The 23,273-nt window shown below is 43.1% G+C and overlaps 1 protein-coding gene across 1 annotated transcript in view; it reads right to left on the bottom strand.

Moving 5' to 3' along the window:
* Window positions 1–23,273, bottom strand: part of LOC117265045 (NACHT, LRR and PYD domains-containing protein 1-like) — a 50,681-nt gene that overhangs the window by 22,667 nt on the left and 4,741 nt on the right. The window contains exons 3-14 of the mRNA XM_078162849.1: window positions 17,007–17,144; window positions 16,743–16,880; window positions 16,371–16,508; window positions 16,107–16,244; window positions 15,546–15,683; window positions 14,985–15,122; window positions 14,721–14,858; window positions 14,160–14,297; window positions 11,269–11,510; window positions 9,241–11,101; window positions 7,202–7,378; window positions 4,283–4,456 (exon numbers count right to left, since the gene is read on the bottom strand). Of these exons, the coding sequence (XP_078018975.1) occupies window positions 4,283–4,456; window positions 7,202–7,378; window positions 9,241–11,101; window positions 11,269–11,510; window positions 14,160–14,297; window positions 14,721–14,858; window positions 14,985–15,122; window positions 15,546–15,683; window positions 16,107–16,244; window positions 16,371–16,508; window positions 16,743–16,880; window positions 17,007–17,144 (3,558 nt within the window). The remainder of the gene's footprint in view (window positions 1–4,282; window positions 4,457–7,201; window positions 7,379–9,240; window positions 11,102–11,268; window positions 11,511–14,159; window positions 14,298–14,720; window positions 14,859–14,984; window positions 15,123–15,545; window positions 15,684–16,106; window positions 16,245–16,370; window positions 16,509–16,742; window positions 16,881–17,006; window positions 17,145–23,273) is intronic.

Genomic DNA, 23,273 nt, shown 5'->3' with positions numbered 1-23,273 from the left:
TTGGTCCTGCCCTGTCTTACACTCCTATTGGAGAGACATTTTTACATCCTTATTAAAGGTTACTAATAAATTAATAGAACCAAATGCAATAATTGCTTTGGTGTATCTCCACCCACAATTTCACTCTCCTCCTCAGAGGCTGCTCTTATATCCTTTGTTACTTTATTAGCGAGACGCTTGATTTTGCTCAAGTGGAAATCTCCAATTCCTCCTTCACACACGTTATGGATAAGAGAAATCCTTAATTTTGTGAGACTAGAAAAGATCAGATGCATTTTGGAGGGCTCCCTTAGGAAATTCCGTAAGATGTGGGACCCCTTTTTAGTTTATATCTGTGAGCTGGACTTCCCGGTTATTCCCGAGTGACCCATTAGGTACTAGAGTTCTCAACGGGCCCAAAAATTCAACCCAAAACTGAAATGACCCGAGGGACTTGAAGCCCAAAACCGGCCCGGCCCGACATCATCACGTACATCACTGGGTCCGAGCCCGACTGAACCCGAGTTGTTGTTTTTTTAAATGGAAGGGGGAAAAAATGATGCTCCCCCTGTGCGCCTCAGCAGTCTGGCTTCCCTGGCTCAAATACAGTATCTTTAATCACTTAAAGTCAACCAATCATTCATGTCCCAAAATAATATTACCAGACAGACAGGCTTCAACGTCAGCGTGGGGGAGAGCAACCATTGCGCATCATGTAGCGCTGCGCCGTTGCATTTAATGAACCGCAGCCGCTCTCAACACTTTTCCTGCACCTGAACGCTGACTGACTGACTGAACTTCGCTCACACTTCACAGCAGCATATCTTGTTTTAGTATTTTTTTTTTCGTCAGAACGGAATTCAGCATTCTTTATTTTTATAATTCGCATATTCTTCTTGCTTAATTATTATAGCCCTGTTATCATCCCCCTTACACACACACACACACACACACACACACACACACACACACACAGCAGACGATACTTCAACTCAAACACTTTATTAAAAACGGTAACTATAAACTTCAAATATCAACAACATAACATTGAATAATGAATGGATTTGGAATAATCATGCATATTTTCTTCCTCACAGGCTGCTCAGAGGTGAGAACCATGGACAGCAGCATTGTGTGTTAGTGCTGCTGTTGCACCCTCACACAGTGCGCTTCTCTGACACACACTTTTTTTTTTTCTGTCTCTCTCTCTCCGCTGTCCGAGCCCGACTCAGCCCGCCCCAATTAACTTCATTAGTCGGCCCAAACCGACCCGACCCGTCGGGCTTATTCAGGTCGGGCTCGGGCTCGGGTTGAAATTGAGAACTCTATTAGGTACCCCAGTAATATTAAAGCTGTGACACGACAGATTCTGGACTGACCAACAGCTACTATTCTATGTTTTATTATTTTATTTTATATTTATTTTATAATCCGAACAATCTTTTATGAAAGTGAATTGTCCCATAACTCCAGTCTTTTACACTCTGCCAAAAATTCATAAAAACTATGTGGACACACCCCCTGGAAGACCAATAGTGGCAGCTATAGGTTCCCTAACTGAAAAAATTTCAGCTTTTGTTGATTACTTCATGCAACCTTTAGTTATATCACTGCCATCCTACACCAGGGACTCTATGGACTTTTTGAAAACTGTTAAATCGATCCAAATGTCCAATGAACAACAGTACTTAGTAACAATGGACATTGAATCATTGTTCACCAATGTACCATTTGAGAGGGGTCTCCGGGCTGCTGAGTTTTTTCTGGAGAAAAGAGACACACAAACAAAAAGAGTCCAAAAACATCACGTATTCTGAACCTGATAGAATGTGTACTCACATCTAATTATTTTTAATTTGGTACTGATTTCTATCTCCAGGTGTCTGGAGTTGCGATGGGATCAAAAATGTCACCCAGCTTTGCTTCTCTCTACATTGGACTCTTTGAACGTGAGGTGATTTTCAATCCTGATCTCAACCCTTTTTTACACCACATATCTCACTGGAAACGGTATCGGATGACGTCTTTTTTGTTTGGACCGGTACGGACACACAACTGATGGAATTTCACAATTTCATGAACAATAAAAGTGAGCATTTGAAATTCTCCCTAGAGATGGATGCTCAAAAAATGAACTTTTTGGACGTTTTGTTGATTAAGGAGGGCATTCTGAGGACCAATTTATATTGCAAAAACACTGACAGAAATTCATTACTTCATGGTAGCTCATACCATCCCACACCCTTGAAAAAGAACCTCCCCTCATCTCAGTTTAATTGCATCAGACGGATCTGCAGCAGTGATTCAGACTTTCAGGAACAATCAGCTATCTTACAGGACCGCTTCAGAGCGAGAGGGTACAAAGAGGAGTGGATCAACAGTGCTGCTGCTAGGTTTGACACTATCTCCCAAACTGAGTGCCTTAACATCGTAAGGACAAAAAAACCTGAAACAAAAATTGCCTGTTGCTTTCAGTATTCATCTGTGGGGAAGGATATTGAAAAAAGCATCAAACAACACTGGCATATTCTCAGCACGGACCCTTCATTACAGGGCTGCTTCACAGATCCCCCTCGAATGGTCTATAAAAGACCCCCCATCCTTCACAACATGTTGGTGAGATCGGACCGACCCCCCTCAGCCCCCTCACACTTTCTCACTCAGCTCCGTCCTGGAAACTACCGCTGCAGAAACTGTCAGCAATGCAACTCCACATACAAAACTCACACTTTCAACCATCCTCACTCCGGTAGGAAGTTCTTTATGAAAGGCGTCATTTCCTGCAGAACGAAAAATGTCATATACATGTTACAGTGCCCCTGTGGTCTATCAAATATTGGTAAAACAACCAGACCTTTAAAAACCAGGATCACAGAACATTGGCTCGCCATTCGCAACCATGACCCCTCGAGCCCAGTGGCAGTTCATTTCACACAGGCCAGACACAGTCTGTCTTCTCTCAGGTACATTGGCATCGAAACTGTGAAATGTCCTCGGAGAGGAGGGGATGTAGACACTCTCCTCTTAAAAAGGGAACTGTACTGGATTTATACACTAGACACTCTGTCACCTAAGGGGCTCAATGAGGACTTTAACATCAAACCCTTTTTGTGACTACTAAATATGTGAGCTTATGGACTGAGATTGGACTCTGTATTGTTCTTGTGTGAACATTGATCTCTGAACTTTTGTGTGTGAACACTGGACTCTCAGCTGTGTGCAAAACATTTGTTACAAAATAATTGGTGTTAACTTGCACTGGCCTGTGTTGCTACGTTCTGTGTCCTCCTGTACACTGTGTGTGTTTATATGTACATATACTTGCTTGATCATGTTCTTAACCAGGGTTATTAACACCAAAAAAGTGGTAGAAAATGTTTAAAAAAAATGTTGGTGTACTAAACATGATAACTGGTTTTCTAAAAACATGTATCTTTCCATCATCCTAAGTATAGAATATTTTATAGAGGCGCCACTATACATTTAGCCAACTGACTATGATGGCCTTACAGCCTGATGTTGATTTCTTTTGTTCTCTTTATAGTGTTATCTTTTTCTATGATGTATTGTCACGGTCTTATTGGTCACGTGACCTGTGTGGAGCTTTAAAAATGGTGTCCTCAGCTGTATTTTTCAGTCTGAAGAAGGGCACCTGTGGCCCGAAACGTCACTCCATGATGATGGAATAAATGGACCTAAAACAGAGCTGAAGTGTGCGGACTTTTCTTTATTTGTTTAGTTTAATTCTTTTAGTCCAGCACCTTCTTCGCTGTTTGGATGTGCGCGCCTGCTCTTTTTATATTTTTTTATATTCAATCTCAAAAGAAAACCACATCTCTCTGATAAATGCTGCTCTGCTTTTAGGAGCTACATGGGAAATATTTCACAGTCTGTTGTGGGTTGATGACCACATATGTTTGACTAATGCACACATGCATCTGTGTAGACATGTGGAGTTGAATCTCTGTGTACTAATGTGTGTAAATGTTGTGTTTATTTCACACACAGTTGGTCCTGTGTGATTATTACTTTATTTGATTCTATTCTATTGTTTAATCTTTGATATTCCACTTCTGTGTTTTCTCCTGTAAACTGCTGTGTTTGACAAAGATTCAATAAATCAGCTGTTAATTAAAGAAACACAAGTCTTTGTGACTGCAGACTACATTTATACAAGAAACATGAAAATATGAACAAAAGTTCATTCACAACTTTATAGATAGAAGTTATGTTTGTACATAAATTAGCTTCAATTGTTAAACATGTAAGATCTACAACAGTAACAGAGAGTCAGTGAACTGACCTCAGAGTCTTCAGTCTACAGTGTGGACTCTCCAGAAAATCACACAGCAGCTTCACTCCTGAATCCTGCAGGTTGTTTCCACCCAGGTCCAGCTCTGTCAGATGGGAGGGGTTGGACTTCAGAGCTGAGACCAGAGAAACACAGCTGATCTCTGACAAACTGCAGCCCCTCAATCTGAATGAAGAATAAAAGACGTAAGTTTAGAAGACAATGTTCCTGCTTGAAATCATTCAGTGTTTAATAATGTGTTCAGAGCTGAAGAAGGTTTAGAATGTAGAAGTTTAGAAAATGGAAACTCCAAACAGCTGAACTCAACAGGATGCAGCTTAAAAACTGTAAAATACAAAAAGTGAAAAAGAGCTCTCATTAATATTAATGACAACGTGCTGCTACTTCAATAAAGACGCAGTGACTTTGGAGTGAATGATTCAGTGTAGGATTTGATTTGTTATATTAAGGTTTTAAATCTGCTGCATTGACATGAATTAGAGGTGTTTATTAAATGTAATACATTTACAATAATTACACACAGTAAGAAGTGATTTGATTGAATGAAATGTGGGATTTTGACAGGTTAAACAGGATCAAGTCATTAAAGGCCAGTTTATTGTGATATATGAAGGAAGTGTAGGTTGTCTTCACTAACATCCTGATGTTTCACTTAGAGCTGAGGCTTCACTTAGTTCACTTACTGTACAGCTCAGTACAGCTCCACACTGGAAGTCTAAACTGTAAATGTGACACACAAATGTCATTTTCAAATGTTTAAATCCTGTTTTTCAGTTTTAAATTTGGAGTTGACATTTTAAAAACTCAATTTTAATCTCAGTGTAAATGTCATCAGTTCTGATCTGACCTCATAAATATCAGCCTCATGTCTGCAGTTTAGTGTCAAAGAATAAAAGATGAAGATAAAACTCCATTAATGATCCAATCAGATGTGTTCAGGTTTTAAATGTGTAGCTCAACATTACTATGTCCTGATCAATGAGCTTTTCCCTAAAATGAGTAGAGTGACTTTGTCATTGTGTTATTGTGGATCATCATAATGTCAGCCTTCTACAGACATCATCCAAATGTCACCACAACATTCATACACCTATTCATGTCAACACTGATTAATAACATGCTGCTGATCATTAGAGGATCAATATCAAATCAGACATGTTGGACTACAAACTCTTCATTCTTTCATTTATTACATGAGCTTCTTCCTGGATTTGGGAGCTCAGTAGGTTTATGTCATTTAAAGGAGAGCTCCACATTTGTTCCAGTGTGTCTTCAAACAACAGCCACATGTCATATGTACATTAACAGAGTCATTGGTGGCAGTAATCGTTCCTCCTGTCCACACTGAGTGTGAAGTGGTCCCTTCATAACACAACTACACTGTAAAAAATGACTCCATAAGTTCAGCTGGAACTAATATGAAGCTTCTGCAGTGTGAGTCAGACACATCAAGTGTGTGTCCACCAAAGTTACAGACTATTTAGGACCAAAGTCCCTCTTTGAGTTACTATTCCTCCACTGCAGCTCAACAAGGACACACTGTCAAACACAACACACTCACTTGATATGTGTAACTCAGACTGCTGAAGCCTCAGATTAGTTTCACATCAACTTTACAAGTCATTTTTACACAGAACAAGACTGTGGATTTTGTCCTCCATCTGGTAACATCGGAGTCAGGTTATAAGGGGATTGTTTGACAGACAGTACGGACACAAGGAATGATTACAGACACCAACAACTCTTTGAATGTACATATGGACACGTGAGCATTGTACTGAGACAGAGCTGAAAAATATCAACCTGTCCTTTAAGACAAAGATGTTTCTGAAGCAGAACATTGATTTGCTCTTTGTTTCAGTCTAAAGGTCTTTGACTTCAAATGATCAGACGATGCTGACATGAAAACAGAGCAACAGTTAGATCTGCTGGGAAATAACTTAGAACCTTCAAAACGTCATTTGATGATGTCACTCATAATCATCACTTCAGTGACTTGAAGTTGGTGCAGAACTTGTTTGTTGAAGAGTGCTGCACCTTTTGACCTGTTCAGATGAGCAGCAGAACCAGAGGAACTGTGAGTTTGATGTGCACTTTAATCTTCATCCAGCTTCTAAAACTTTACTGGACTTTATGATCAAAAGATCTCTGCAGAAACTCAATGTTTCACTTCTCAAAGATAAAAGTTAGATGATTCTTAAATAGAGTTTGATTTGTTAGAGAACAGAAACTTTATAAAACTACATACAGTCTGTTGTTGCTCTGAATCACAAACACTATGACTGCTCTCACCTGACATCTTTTTGTCATCATTACAACAGAGAGTCTTTTTCTTCTGCAGCTTCTTTCTAAAGTCCTCAAACAGACCTTGGATGGTTCTTTGTTGGGACGTTTGGGCCTGTGTTAGGCTGCTGTTTATTACTCTGAGCTCTGCTTTAATGCACACCACACCACAGCAGCTGTAGCAGCCATATCAGCCTCTGACATCATCAACATCACCACACTTCATAACTTCACCTTTATTGAGCTTTGCATTCATGTCTTTCTTGTCTTTCTCTAACCTGTTGCTCTCTCTCTGTTTACACAGAAGCTCAAAGTGTCTGCAGCCTGTTTTTATCTGCTGTCATCAGATCTTCAACAACCTCATTCATATCCCTCACACACTCTACAGCCTCATCAGTACTGACATCATCTTCACTCACTGATGGACCACAAGCTGAAAAACTGTCCTGTCAAACTTTTCATCTCCCGAAATACCAAATATTCAGACATTTGGAAAAACTGAAAAGTCTTCAGATTTGTGTTCAAGCAAAATCCCCAAAATATATGAACCAAAAATATGAAGCTTCAGTCAGAGAGTTGTGTTGAATATATACAAAGAACATCATAAGCTACAGTCAGTGAACTGACCTCAGAGCCTCCAGTCTACAGTGTGGACTCTCCAGTCCAGCAGACAGCAGCTTCACTCCTGAATCCTTCAGGTCCCTGTTGTAACTCAGGTCCAGCTCTGTCAGATGGGAGGGGTTGGACTTCAGAGCTGAGGCCACGACTTCACAGTGAGTTTCTGAGAGTCGGTAGCCAGAAAGTCTGTCATAACACATTGATTACAGAATATGTTATTATGAAAGAGGACACTTTATATTGACTTCATGTATTTGATGATGAAACAGTTTGACAGATTGTGTTTTGATTAACATTTGCATGACGCCATCTTGATTAGAAAACCACGTTTTAAACTCAGTGAACAATTACAGTTGGAAAGATGATCTCTTTTTGTTAGCTAGCTGCTGCTGGCTAATGCTAATGTTAAACTTTACATAGATGTTGTTGTGTAACTGACGTTACTGATCAGTTCTCTGATCTGATGACTTTCTACACTTGTGCTGCCAAATCACTGTTATAACATTCAACATTATCACATAAGTGTCACTTGTGGCCACAGTGGCTGATTCACTGACATATTCGATTCAATTAATAACAATAATAATGATGAAAATAACAAATAAACAACACTTTTCAAAAACAAGTTCACAAAGTGCTTTAAAGACAGAAAACAGAATAAACACATTTAAAATAGTTTCTAATAATAATCATAATAAAAAGAACATGAAGAATTCAAACTAATTAAAGCCAATTAATGAAGATTAGTCTGATGTTATTTAAACAATGTAAAGTCAAACCATTAATCTGAGCTGCATTTCTGCCGTGTGATATCGCCTAACATCCTCCATGTTCACTATGAAATGGCTCCAAAACCATCACCAAAAGAATCTAATGCACAAAAGTAATTCTCTAGACCTTCAGAAATCTCCTCTGGAAAATGATACAGATCTTATTTTATACTCTTCAAATAATCAGGTATCACCTGTATGTGTGATGATATCAGACACCTTGCAGAACCTACTCAGGTAATAATAACTTTACTGCATTCACTGATAACTGTAAAACACTGCTATATGTTGTGATGAAACCTCCAACACCACCTCTAAAGACCTTCATTAGTTTTATCAGGTTTGCACGTCGCCTCCATCACCCAAATAGGGATGGGTACCGAAACCCAGTATTAAACGGGCCAGGGCTGGAATTATTAAAGACCGTACTATTGATAAGCTCTGATGTTAACAGGTCTGCTTTTGGTATTGGAGAAATTCACAAGATATATTTCTTGTTCATTTAGGTCACATAAACGTTATCTTGTACCGTCTTTATCTCACCAACTCTGTTTCTCATTTGCAATAAGATTAAGACGTTCATCACTGATGCATTTTTTCTCTGATGTGGAGAAATGCAGCGTTTTCGACCTCCTACCTCGCAGTTCATCTCCCGTTACCCCGTCCACCTCAGGGATGTTATTGTCTATAATAGGAATTTATTCAGGTTTCTGAGGTTTCTACCATTTTTCCCCCGTTAAAGGTTTTTTTGGGGAGTTTTTCCTTTTCTGCTGTGAGGGTCCGAGGACGGAGGGATGTTGTACGCTGTAAAGTCTCTGAGCCAAACTGTGATTTGTGATATTGGGCTCCATGAATTAAATTTAAAATTGGAATTAGGTTCTAAACAATGCTGTAGCAGAATGTTAATTTATACACTGTACTAATATACATAGAAAATGAAGCAATGTCAGTTCAGTTCTTCTGTTTGTTTTGAGAGACACAAAATAAGAACCGATAAGAGTTGTGTTAAAGTAGCGGATCAATAAGCAGTATGGGTAAGAGTGGTAGTAATGTTCAAACCTTGATGATAGCCATCCCTACACCCAAAGGAAGAGAAATAAGACGAAACTGACAAATGTAACAACTATTAGAAATAAATAGAATAACTGTGTTCAGTAACTTGACAGCTAGAAACACAACTAACTGAAACATCAACATTTGAAACAGTTCAGGAACATCTGTGAAGAACTGAACTACTAATCTACACTGATTTATAATGTTAATCACATCTGGACTTACTGAGCCTTTCTGCAGTTCCTCACAGCTGGAATCAGTCTGCGTCGTCCCTCCCATGATGTGTTGTACTTCTTCAGGTCCAACTCATCCAGAACCTCCTCTGACATCTGCAGCATGTAGGCCAGAGCTGAGCAGTGGATCACAGAGAGTTCCTTCACTGATCTGTTCTCTGACTTCAGGAACTCTTGGATCTCCTGATGAACTGAGTGGTCGTTCATCTCCGTCAGACAGTGGAAGATGTTGATGCTTCTGTCAGGAGAGATCTCATCATTGTTCATCTCCTTCAGGTTGTTGATGGCTCTCTGGATGATTTCTGGACTGTTGTCTGTCCGACCCAGCAGACCTCCTAACAGTCTGTGGTTGGACTCCAGAGAGAGGCCATGAAGGAAGCGAACAAACAGGTCCAGGTGACCATTTTCACTCTCCAGGGATTTCTCCATGGCTCTGCTCAGGAACTCATCCAGAGATGGGTAATGGTCTTCACTCTTTCCAAAAAACTTAGAAATCTTCTTGAAGAAAGACTCTGGCTTTGAGTCCCTTTGACTGAAGACTGTACCCAGGAAGTGCTCCAGTACCTCTGTCTTCCTGTTGGTGTAACAGTGGAACAGGTAGACTGCAGCCAGAAACTCCTGAACGCTCAGATGAACAAAGCAGTAGACTGTTTTCTGGAAGATCACACACTCTCTTTTGAAGATCTCTGTACAAACTCCTGAGTACACCGAGGCCTCTGTGACATCAAGACCACAGAGCTCCAGGTCTTCTTGGTAGAACATGATGTTTCCTTTCTCCAGCTGTTCAAACGCCAGCCTCCCCAGCTTCAGAAGAACGTCCCTGTCAGCCTCCGTCAGCTCCTGTGGACTCGTCTTGCGTCCCTTAACATACTTTTGCTTCTTCCTCTTTGTCTGAACCAGCAGGAAGTGTGAGTACAGGTCAGTCAGGGTCTTGGGCAGCTCTCCTCTCTGCTCTGTAGTCAACATGTGATCCAGAACTGTAGCAGTGATCCAGCAGAAGACTGGGATTAGACACATGATGTGGAGGCTCCTGGATGTCTTGATGTGTGAGATGATTCTGCTGGACCGCTCTTCATCACTGACTCTCCTCCTGAAGTACTCGTCCTTCTGGGCGTCAGTGAAGCCTCGTACTTCTGTTACCCTGTCAACACGTGCAGGAGGGATCTGATTGGCTGCTGCAGGTCGGGAAGTTATCCAGACCAGAGCCGAGGGAAGCAGATTCCCCTGGATGAGGTTTGTCAACAGCACGTTGACTGATGACTTCTGTGTGACATCAGACACGACCTCATTGTTGTGGAAATCCAGTGACAGTCTGCTTTCATCCAGGCCGTCAAAGATGAACAGAACTTTCCAGACAGCGAGCTCCTCTGCTGTGACCTTCTGTAATGTTGGATGGAAAACATGGAGCAGCTTGAGAAGACTGTACTGCTCATCTTTGATCAAGTTCAGCTCCCTGAACGAAAGCAGAATCACCAGACTGACATCTTGGTTTTCCAAACCCTCGGCCCAGTCCAGAGTGAACTTCAGCACTGAGAAGGTTTTTCCAACGCCAGCGACGCCGTTGGTCAGAACCACTCTGATGTGTCCCTGTTGGTCAGGTAAGGCTTTAAAGATGTGGTGACACTTGATTGGAGTGTCATGGAGGGTCTTCTTCTTGGAAGCTGTCTCCAGCTGCCTCACCTCATGTTGGGTATTAACCTCTTCACTCTGTCCCTCTGTGATGTAGAGCTCAGTGTAGATCCTGTTGAGGAGGGTTCCACTTCCTGTTTCATCACTTCCTTCAGTCACACGTTCACATCTCCTCTTCAGACTGATCTTATGTTCATCTAAAACCTCCTGCAGACCAGCGTCCACTGGAAGACAACAACAAGGCCTCATTATAAATAGTCTTAGTTATACATCATTAAAAAAGGAATGAAAATGGAGGCTGAGATTTTTTTTAAATGTAACGACTGTTACAACACAAGAAGAATCTTGTTTTCAGACATGAAGACATCAGCAGACAGATGGACAGTCTTACTTTGTACAGTGCTGGTCTGACTGTCTGTCTGCAGTCCAGCTCTTGTTCTGGATCTTTGTCCACACTGGGGACAGGAGGAGTCTCCTGATGAAGCAGACTGGTCCCAGTATGAGGTGATGCACTGTCTGCAGAACCAGTGTCCACAGCTGGTAGAGACTGGATCCTTCAGGACGTCCTGACACAAAGCACAGCAGGACAGCTGCTCCTCCACACAAACATCACTCCTCTTCTTCCTCTTCTCTCTGTGGACACAAAGACATCTCTTTTTAAATACAAATCTTTCATGGGTTATTGTAGCAGAACATTTTACCATCACTGTCTGGATGATTAGATAGCAGACAGCTGCCACAACACTCAGGGCCCCATTTTAATCATGGAGGTGCAACAACCAGCACAAACTGGAAGGTGTTGGTCTCACAGAGTCCACCTGCTGTTTTGCTTCATGAACTGTATTCAAACTGAATCTGGACCAGTGGTGACTACACCTCAGGAAATTCATCAAGTCTTTGGATGAAGTGAAATTTTGGATGATCCAGCTCCAGAAGATCAAGTTCAAAAAGCCTTTAAATGAATGAAATCAGGAAAGGCTCCTGGGTCAGATGGTTGTTCTGTTGAATATGAGGTAGAAGAACTATGTTGACATACTGGCACCTACTTTAATACAGGTTTATTCAGAGCTCATGGAAACATGTCAGTTTCCTCCTACACTCAGTCAAGCAGTAACTTCAGTTATCCTCAACACAAGAAAGGACCTGCTTGACCCAACCAGCTGCAGGCCTGTAAGTCTGACAGGTGCTGATCACATGATATTAATGAAGATATTGGCTGTGTGCCTGGAGGACATTCTGCCCGACGATATACAACCACGTCAGGTTGGATTTATAAGTGGGAGCTCGTCCTCTGATAACCTCAGATGATTGCTTCACTTGATGTGGTTAAATGAAGACTTTTGATCAGGTGGAGTTACGTCCTCTGGACTCTTCGGGATTCTGTGCTCATTTCAGTGGTGATACGTATTCATTGAAGTCCTTTTATTTCATGACTTAACTGTAACAACAAGGTTAATGGAAAAATATTGACAACAAAAGTTATGGCACAATTTGCAGACAAACTACCGCACACTTTCTAACTTGTGAAAGAAAGAAATGTATTGAGACGTTTCAGTACGAGACCTTCATCAGGCCAACAGTGGGAGTTCCTCTGCACATTGTGTCCTGCTCGTCTCTCTCCTACACTCCTGGTTTCAAACAGATGTGCAAAGTGTCCCTCTGTTCTGAACAAACACTACAGTGGTCATTACACCCTGACCAGTAAAGACGAGATTAAATAGTTGGATCTGTTCAGACGGAGAACCAAAGTTAGATCTCAGGAGCCATCACAAAGCACTGGTTGTTTCCTTTTGAACCAATGTGTTAGCAATTAGCTTGCCTTGCTACGTTAGCATATTGGTACATTTAACATCTACTCCTCAAAGATGATTTATGATTTCCTACAACTCGTAAACAGACACCAACACATTCCGTATTAATTTTATCTCTAATTGCTGCTGCTATTGTTGTTGTTATTATTATTTTAATTGGAAGGGTTTTTTTTGTTTTTGTTTTGTTTCGTCTTTCATTCTATGTGATTTTATGTGTGGACCCCAGGAAGATTAGCGGCTGGTAATGGGGATCAAAATAAAATAAACAAATCTCATCATTGTTCATCTCCTTCAGGTTGTTGATGGCTCTCTGGATGATTTCTGGACTGTTGTCTGTCCGACCCAGCAGACCTCCTAACAGTCTGTGGTTGGACTCCAGAGAGAGGCCATGAAGGAAGCAAACAAACAGGTCCAGGTGACCATTTTTACTTTCTAGGGATTTCTTCATGGCTCTGCTCAGGAACTCATCCAGAGATGGGTAATGGTCTTCACCATATTCACAGTAATGGTCATCACCATCGTACCATTTTGGTACATTTAACATCTACTCCTCAAAGATGATTTATGATTTCCTACAACTCGTAAACAGACACCAACACATTCCGTATTAATTTTATCTCCATGTAAAGTGAATTAACGTGATGTTTCCCAGCTAACGCTGCACTCCTCTGCCTTAATGACACAGTTTCATCATTTTATAACTGCTGATTTATTAAATCTGAGTCCTACTGAGTGAAACCTGACGCTGAATTCAGCAGCAGACGTCAGGAATATCAGTCATATAAGAGGTAGCAATATAAATAACTTTAGCCATTCATTTTATATGATATGAAAGAAGACGGTAGATACAGTAGATACAGTAGATACAGTAGAGACAGTAGATACAGTAGAGACAGTGGAGACAGTAGATACAGTAGATACAGTAGAGACAGTAGATACAGTAGATACAGTGGAGACAGTAGATACAGTAGAGACAGTGGAGACAGTAGATACAGTAGAGACAGTGGAGACAGTGGAGACAGTAGATACAGTGGAGACAGTGGAGACAGTGGAGACAGTAGATACAGTAGAGACAGTGGAGACAGTAGATACAGTAGAGACAGTGGAGACAGTGGAGACAGTAGATACAGTGGAGACAGTGGAGACAGTGGAGACAGTAGATACAGTAGAGACAGTGGAGACAGTAGAGACAGTAGATACAGTAGATACAGTGGAGACAGTAGAGACAGTAGATACAGTAGAGACAGTGGAGACAGTGGAGACAGTGGAGACAGTAGAGACAGTGGAGACAGTAGATACAGTAGAGACAGTGGAGACAGTAGAGACAGTAGAGACAGTGGAGACAGTAGATACAGTAGATACAGTGGAGACAGTAGAGACAGTAGAGACAGTGGAGACAGTAGATACAGTAGATACAGTGGAGACAGTAGATACAGTAGATACAGTGGAGACAGTAGAGACAGTGTCTTACTTTGTGTCTGAGGGTCCAGGTTTATTACTGAAGACTGGAGGACGATCTTTGGACCGGTCACTCTTCATAGACACAGAGCTGAATACTCCAGACTCTGCTCCGTCCTCCTCTTCCTCCACATGACTCATCTTCACCAGTCTGAGAGGTAAAGAGACAGTAGAGACAGTAGAGACAGTGGAGACAGTAGAGACAGTGGAGACAGTGGAGACAGTGGAGACAGTGGAAACAGTAGAGACAGTGGAGACAGTAGATACAGTGGAGACAGTGGAGACAGTAGAGACAGTGGAGACAGTGGAGACAGTAGAGACAGTGGAGACAGTAGATACAGTGGAGACAGTGGAGACAGTGGAGACAGTGGAGACAGTGGAGACAGTAGAGACAGTGGAGACAGTAGAGACAGTGGAGACAGTGGAGACAGTAGAGACAGTGGAGACAGTAGATACAGTAGATACAGTGGAGACAGTAGAGACAGTAGAGACAGTGGAGACAGTAGATACAGTAGATACAGTGGAGACAGTAGATACAGTAGATACAGTGGAGACAGTAGAGACAGTGTCTTACTTTGTGTCTGAGGGTCCAGGTTTATTACTGAAGACTGGAGGACGATCTTTGGACCGGTCACTCTTCATAGACACAGAGCTGAATACTCCAGACTCTGCTCCGTCCTCCTCTTCCTCCACATGACTCATCTTCACCAGTCTGAGAGGTAAAGAGACAGTAGAGACAGTAGAGACAGTGGAGACAGTAGAGACAGTGGAAACAGTAGAGACAGTAGATACAGTGGAGACAGTGGAGACAGTAGAGACAGTAGAGACAGTGTCTTACTTTGTGTCTGATGGTCCAGGTTTATTACTGAAGACTGGAGGACGATCTTTGGACCGGTCACTCTTCATAGACACAGAACTGAATACTCCAGACTCTGCTCCGTCCTCCTCTTCCTCCACATGACTCATCTTCACCAGTCTGAGAGGTAAAGAGACAGTAGAGACAGTAGAGACAGTGGAGACAGTAGAGACAGTGGAGACAGTGGAGACAGTGGAGACAGTGGAAACAGTAGAGACAGTGGAGACAGTAGATACAGTGGAGACAGTGGAGACAGTAGAGACAGTGGAGACAGTGGAGACAGTAGAGACAGTGGAGACAGTAGATACAGTGGAGACAGTGGAGACAGTGGAGACAGTGGAGACAGTGGAGACAGTAGAGACAGTGGAGACAGTAGAGACAGTGGAGACAGTGGAGACAGTAGAGACAGTGGAGACAGTAGATACAGTAGATACAGTGGAGACAGTAGAGACAGTAGAGACAGTGGAGACAGTAGATACAGTAGATACAGTGGAGACAGTAGATACAGTAGATACAGTGGAGACAGTAGAGACAGTGTCTTACTTTGTGTCTGAGGGTCCAGGTTTATTACTGAAGACTGGAGGACGATCTTTGGACCGGTCACTCTTCATAGACACAGAACTGAATACTCCAGACTCTGCTCCGTCCTCCTCTTCCTCCACATGACTCATCTTCACCAGTCTGAGAGGTAAAGAGACAGTAGAGACAGTAGAGACAGTGGAGACAGTAGAGACAGTGGAGACAGTGGAGACAGTGGAGACAGTGGAAACAGTAGAGACAGTGGAGACAGTAGATACAGTGGAGACAGTGGAGACAGTAGAGACAGTGGAGACAGTGGAGACAGTAGAGACAGTGGAGACAGTAGATACAGTGGAGACAGTGGAGACAGTGGAGACAGTGGAGACAGTGGAGACAGTAGAGACAGTGGAGACAGTAGAGACAGTGGAGACAGTGGAGACAGTAGAGACAGTGGAGACAGTAGATACAGTAGATACAGTGGAGACAGTAGAGACAGTAGAGACAGTGGAGACAGTAGATACAGTAGATACAGTGGAGACAGTAGATACAGTAGATACAGTGGAGACAGTAGAGACAGTGTCTTACTTTGTGTCTGAGGGTCCAGGTTTATTACTGAAGACTGGAGGACGATCTTTGGACCGGTCACTCTTCATAGACACAGAGCTGAATACTCCAGACTCTGCTCCGTCCTCCTCTTCCTCCACATGACTCATCTTCACCAGTCTGAGAGGTAAAGAGACAGTAGAGACAGTAGAGACAGTGGAGACAGTAGAGACAGTGGAAACAGTAGAGACAGTAGATACAGTGGAGACAGTGGAGACAGTAGAGACAGTAGAGACAGTGTCTTACTTTGTGTCTGATGGTCCAGGTTTATTACTGAAGACTGGAGGACGATCTTTGGACCGGTCACTCTTCATAGACACAGAACTGAATACTCCAGACTCTGCTCCGTCCTCCTCTTCCTCCACATGACTCATCTTCACCAGTCTGAGAGGTAAAGAGACAGTAGAGACAGTAGAGACAGTGGAGACAGTAGAGACAGTGGAGACAGTGGAGACAGTGGAGACAGTGGAAACAGTAGAGACAGTGGAGACAGTAGATACAGTGGAGACAGTGGAGACAGTAGAGACAGTGGAGACAGTGGAGACAGTAGAGACAGTGGAGACAGTAGATACAGTGGAGACAGTGGAGACAGTGGAGACAGTAGAGACAGTGTCTTACTTTGTGTCTGAGGGTCCAGGTTTATTACTGAAGACTGGAGGACGATCTTTGGACCGGTCACTCTTCATAGACACAGAACTGAATACTCCAGACTCTGCTCCGTCCTCCTCTTCCTCCACATGACTCATCTTCACCAGTCTGAGAGGTAAAGAGACAGTAGAGACAGTAGAGACAGTGGAGACAGTAGAGACAGTGGAAACAGTAGAGACAGTAGATACAGTGGAGACAGTGGAGACAGTAGAGACAGTAGAGACAGTGTCTTACTTTGTGTCTGATGGTCCAGGTTTATTACTGAAGACTGGAGGACGATCTTTGGACTGGTCACTCTTCATAGACACAGAACTGAATACTCCAGACTCTGCTCCGTCCTCCTCTTCCTCCACATGACTCATCTTCACCAGTCTGAGAGGTAAAGAGACAGTAGAGACAGTAGAGACAGTGGAGACAGTAGAGACAGTGGAGACAGTGGAGACAGTGGAAACAGTAGAGACAGTGGAGACAGTAGATACAGTGGAGACAGTGGAGACAGTGGAGACAGTAGAGACAGTGGAGACAGTGGAGACAGTAGAGACAGTGGAGACAGTAGATACAGTGGAGACAGTGGAGACAGTAGATACAGTGGAGACAGTGGAGACAGTGGAGACAGTAGATACAGTAGATACAGTGGAGACAGTAGAGACAGTAGATACAGTAGAGACAGTGGAGACAGTAGATACAGTGGAGACAGTAGAGACAGTAGAGACAGTGGAGACAGTAGAGACAGTAGATACAGTAGAGACAGTGGAGACAGTAGATACAGTGGAGACAGTAGATACAGTAGATACAGTAGAGACAGTGGAGACAGTAGATACAGTGGAGACAGTAGAGACAGTGGAGACAGTAGATACAGTGGAGACAGTAGAGACAGTAGAGACAGTGGAGACAGTAGATACAGTAGATACAGTGGAGACAGTGGAGACAGTAGAGACAGTGGAGACAGTAGATACAGTGGAGACAGTAGAGACAGTAGAGACAGTGGAGACAGTAGATACAGTAGATACAGTGGAGACAGTGGAGACAGTAGATACAGTGGAGACAGTAGAGACAGTAGATACAGAAGAGACAGTAGAGACAGTGGAGACAGTAGAGACAGTAGAGACAGTAGAGACAGTAGATACAGTGGAGACAGTGGAGACAGTAGAGACAGAAGAGACAGTAGAGACAGTGGAGACAATGGAGACAGTAGAGACAGTAGAGACAGTGGAGACAGTGGAGACAGTAGATACAGTGGAGACAGTGGAGACAGTGGAGACAGTAGAGACAGTGGAGACAGTGGAGACAGTGGAAACAGTAGAGACAGTGGAGACAGTAGATACAGTGGAGACAGTGGAGACAGTAGAGACAGTAGAGACAGTGGAGACAGTAGAGACAGTGGAGACAGTAGATACAGTGGAGACAGTGGAGACAGTAGATACAGTGGAGACAGTAGAGACAGTGGAGACAGTGGAGACAGTAGAGACAGTGGAAACAGTAGATACAGTGGAGACAGTAGAGACAGTAGAGACAGTGGAGACAGTAGAGACAGTGGAGACAGTAGATACAGTAGATACAGTGGAGACAGTGGAGACAGTGGAGACAGTAGATACAGTGGAGACAGTGGAGACAGTAGAGACAGTAGATACAGTGGAGACAGTAGAGACAGTAGATACAGTGGAGACAGTAGAGACAGTAGAGACAGTGGAGACAGTAGATACAGTAGATACAGTAGATACAGTGGAGACAGTAGAGACAGTGGAGACAGTGGAGACAGTAGAGACAGTAGATACAGAAGAGACAGTAGAGACAGTGGAGACAGTGGAGACAGTAGATACAGTAGAGACAGTAGAGACAGTGGAGACAGTGGAGACAGTAGAGACAGAAGAGACAGTAGAGACAGTGGAGACAGTGGAGACAATGGAGACAGTAGAGACAGTGGAGACAGTGGAGACAGTAGAGACAGTAGATACAGTGGAGACAGTAGATACAGTAGATACAGTAGAGACAGTGGAGACAGTAGAGACAGTGGAGACAGTAGATACAGTGGAGACAGTAGATACAGTAGATACAGTAGAGACAGTGGAGACAGTACAGACAGTGGAGACAGTAGATACAGTGGAGACAGTGGAGACAGTAGAGACAGTAGATACAGTGGAGACAGTAGAGACAGTAGAGACAGTGGAGACAGTAGATACAGTAGATACAGTAGATACAGTGGAGACAGTAGAGACAGTGGAGACAGTGGAGACAGTAGAGACAGTAGATACAGAAGAGACAGTAGAGACAGTGGAGACAGTGGAGACAGTAGATACAGTAGAGGCAGTAGAGACAGTAGAGACAGTGGAGACAGTGGAGACAGTAGAGACAGAAGAGACAGTAGAGACAGTGGAGACAGTGGAGACAATGGAGACAGTAGAGACAGTAGAGACAGTAGAGACAGTGGAGACAGTGGAGACAGTGGAGACAGTAGATACAGTGGAGACAGTAGATACAGTAGATACAGTAGAGACAGTAGAGACAGTAGATACAGTGGAGACAGTGGAGACAGTGGAGACAGTAGATACAGTGGAGACAGTAGATACAGTAGATACAGTAGAGACAGTAGAGACAGTAGATACAGTGGAGACAGTGGAGACAGTAGATACAGTGGAGACAGTAGATACAGTAGATACAGTAGAGACAGTGGAGACAGTGGAGACAGTAGAGACAGTGGAGACAGTAGATACAGTGGAGACAGTAGATACAGTAGATACAGTAGAGACAGTGGAGACAGTAGAGACAGTGGAGACAGTAGATACAGTGGAGACAGTAGAGACAGTAGAGACAGTGGAGACAGTAGAGACAGTGGAGACAGTAGATACAGTAGATACAGTAGATACAGTGGAGACAGTGGAGACAGTGGAGACAGTAGAGACAGTGGAGACAGTGGAGACAGTAGAGACAGTAGATACAGTAGATACAGTGGAGACAGTAGAGACAGTGGAGACAGTGGAGACAGTAGATACAGTGGAGACAGTGGAGACAGTAGAGACAGTAGAGACAGTGGAGACAGTGGAGACAGTAGATACAGAAGAGACAGAAGAGACAGTAGAGACAGTAGAGACAGTGGAGACAGTGGAGACAGTAGATACAGTAGAGACAGTAGAGACAGTGGAGACAGTGGAGACAGTAGAGACAGAAGAGACAGTAGAGACAGTAGAGACAGTGGAGACAATGGAGACAGTAGAGACAGTAGAGACAGTGGAGACAGTGGAGACAGTAGAGACAGTGGAGACAGTGGAGACAGTGGAGACAGTAGAGACAGTAGAGACAGTGGAGACAGTAGAGACAGTAGAGACAGTAGAGACAGTAGAGACAGTGGAGACAGTAGAGACAGTAGATACAGTGGAGACAGTAGAGACAGTGGAGACAGTAGAGACAGTAGATACAGTAGAGACAGTAGAGACAGTAGATACAGTGGAGACAGTGGAGACAGTAGAGACAGTGGAGACAGTAGATACAGAAGAGACAGAAGAGACAGTAGAGACAGTAGAGACAGTGGAGACAGTGGAGACAGTAGATACAGTAGAGACAGTAGAGACAGTGGAGACAGTGGAGACAGTAGAGACAGAAGAGACAGTAGAGACAGTAGAGACAGTGGAGACAATGGAGATAGTAGAGACAGTAGAGACAGTGGAGACAGTGGAGACAGTGGAGACAGTAGAGACAGTAGAGACAGTGGAGACAGTGGAGACAGTAGAGACAGTGGAGACAGTAGAGACAGTAGAGACAGTAGAGACAGTGGAGACAGTGGAGACAGTAGAGACAGTGGAGACAGTGGAGACAGTAGAGACAGTAGAGACAGTGGAGACAGTGGAGACAGTAGAGACAGTGGAGACAGTGGAGATAGTAGAGACAGTAGAGACAGTGGAGACAGTGGAGACAGTGGAGACAGTAGAGACAGTAGAGACAGTGGAGACAGTGGAGACAGTAGAGACAGTGGAGACAGTAGATACAGTAGAGACAGTGGAGACAGTAGAGACAGTGGAGACAGTGGAGACAGTAGACACACACAGTGTCATCAAACCCAGTCAGAGCTCTGCTTCTTCTTCAATACGCAGCTCCTGATATAAATATGACATTTAGTGAAATTCAAACCAACAGCAAACATTGATGGAGAGAATCAAACCATCAGCCCTAACCAGTGCAGGTAATAAAGCAAAGGAGAACATTTGGCAGCATGTTATTCAGCAGCAGTGAGCTCACACTGACACAAGTAGAGATAATTCCACTCAACTTTCCTCCACATGAGTCATGTCAACGTTTTTTGTCTGAGAGGAGCTGAAAAGGAACATTTAGACGTGAATGTATAAAATGCAAAATAACATTCAGCCACTTGATCCAAGCAGCACTGCTCCTGTACAAACCACACACTCAACCATCATGTCACACTGACTGTTGCCACGGAAACACAGCTCTCAGATCAGACTAAAGCTGAGGCTGGGCTAACTGTATTAGTTAGTCAAATGGGTCCATGTGAGTGCAAAACTAAGACTGTGGACTCCATGAACCAGTCTGAGACCTTCTCACTGTGAGGAAATGTGTCTGCACTTATTTACAGCAAGCTCTTCATCAGCTCCTCTTCATCACCAGCAGGTGGCAACACAGTCTAAAACAGGAAGTTTGAATGTGGCTCCATCAGCAGAGCAGGCCATCCATTTAGTCTTTGGACACATCTTCCTGTTTAGTGTTTTCAGAGCCGTGACCTCTCCTGAGAGCTGATGATCTAAAACACTGCAGAAATAATGAACAGCAGGTTTTGTTCAACTTTGTATCTACGGATGAATCAAAGTGTTGAGTTCATTCTGACTCTACAGTCCACAGAGACACAACTGACTCACAGACAGTCAAATAACAAGAACCACTCTGTTTTCAGCCTCCTGCTCTGCTCACCTGAAATGGAGTCCACAAAATACTTTAGCTTTCAGGGATGCTCCTCGCTTCCTCACCTACTGGAAATATTGCAATCCATCCTCATTACACACACCAGTCACAGCACCAGTGTTGCTCACTGATGAGTTCGGGGGACACTTCCTGTTTCAGTCAGTTGCCACAGCTAAGACGCCATCTTTGCACGCAGGCACGACACTGCTGATCTCTGACGAACATTATAAGAAGCCTCCTGAGAGAAACAAACCTTTGTTTGTGTCGTTATCCAGATAATAAAGTTTGTTATCTACAGATAATGAAATAATTAACTCTTCAGGCCGTTCTCAGCTTCCACACACACATAAGTTCCAAAGACATCAGAGTTCAGACGGTGTGACGTCATGGCTGCAGATCTGGTGACAAGTTTGGGGGGACACAATCAGTTGTGTTGTTTTTAATTGCACGCGTGCAGATCACGCCCACAGAGCGCTTGAGACTGGCAGCATATTTCAGGATTTCATAGAGGCTCATCACCAAGTCATTCAAAAAGCACTCACAGAGAATCATGTGCTCACCTTTACTGTTAGTTTCTCTGAACCAGCCAATAGTACATGGAGCCAGCCATCACCCTCCTCTTCACTGCTTCACTGTTAGTTAATGCTACTTCTAGTTTCAGGGTCTCAGGCATGTTATGTCCACTCACGTTCTCATCTCTCGCCTCTCACAGATTCCCAGTTCTCCTCATCATCTTCCCTTTCTCCCAGTATATGGGACTACTGTATACATCAGTGGATATGGATGATTATCAATCTGTTAAAATGTTGAATCAGTCGGGTTTGTCAGGGCAGGGGGGCATTCAATAGCCGCTAGGGTAGGGACCTAGAGGCACTGCAGCCACTTTGATGAGGTTACATATAGCACGTCACATGTCTGATGATTGTCTCATGTCATATTTTGTTATGCTTTGTCTGATGTGACATTTTGTCTGGTTGTCTGTTATATTATGTTGTTTTCTGTCACGAGAAACAAGTGTCTTGGACGCAAGAAAATTTTCAGAAGTGATTCTGACAAATAAAGTATTCATTCATTCATTCAACATGAGCCCTGAACTGAGCTTGGTTAAACTACCTGATCATGTTTTTACAGAGCCAGAAATGCTAGTGTTAGAACAAGAGCACAATAAACACAAGTTACACAAGTTGACCCAACACAGTCACATTTATTTAAAATCATCTTTATAGGAATAAATATCCCAGTAACAAAATATTTTGTCCTTATCACATCACATGTTTGATCATGTCCATGTACAGTTAGGAGCCTTGTTTGTTTCCATCTGCCATTTTGCACAACATTCATTTATTTTAGAACTGGGAATGTGGAGTCGGAAAATACGTTTGATCAATTTCAGTCATTTAGGCTATTTAGAATTGGGGGGGACAATTTGTGTTTTTCAGAAATCAGGGGGGACATGTCCCCCCGTCCACCCCAGGATCTGCACCCATGTGTGACATCACTCTGAGTCAATCCAGATATTCCATCATCATCATCATCATCACCAGGTCCCTTTACAGTGAGGTGAACAGCAGCCTTCCTGAAGACAAACACACC

This window comes from Epinephelus lanceolatus, chromosome 20, assembly GCF_041903045.1.
Source record: "Epinephelus lanceolatus isolate andai-2023 chromosome 20, ASM4190304v1, whole genome shotgun sequence".
NCBI classification, from domain to species: Eukaryota; Metazoa; Chordata; class Actinopteri; order Perciformes; family Serranidae; genus Epinephelus; species Epinephelus lanceolatus.
Note: the sequence above shows the minus strand (reverse complement) of the source record. Positions and strands in the feature narration are given on the sequence as shown.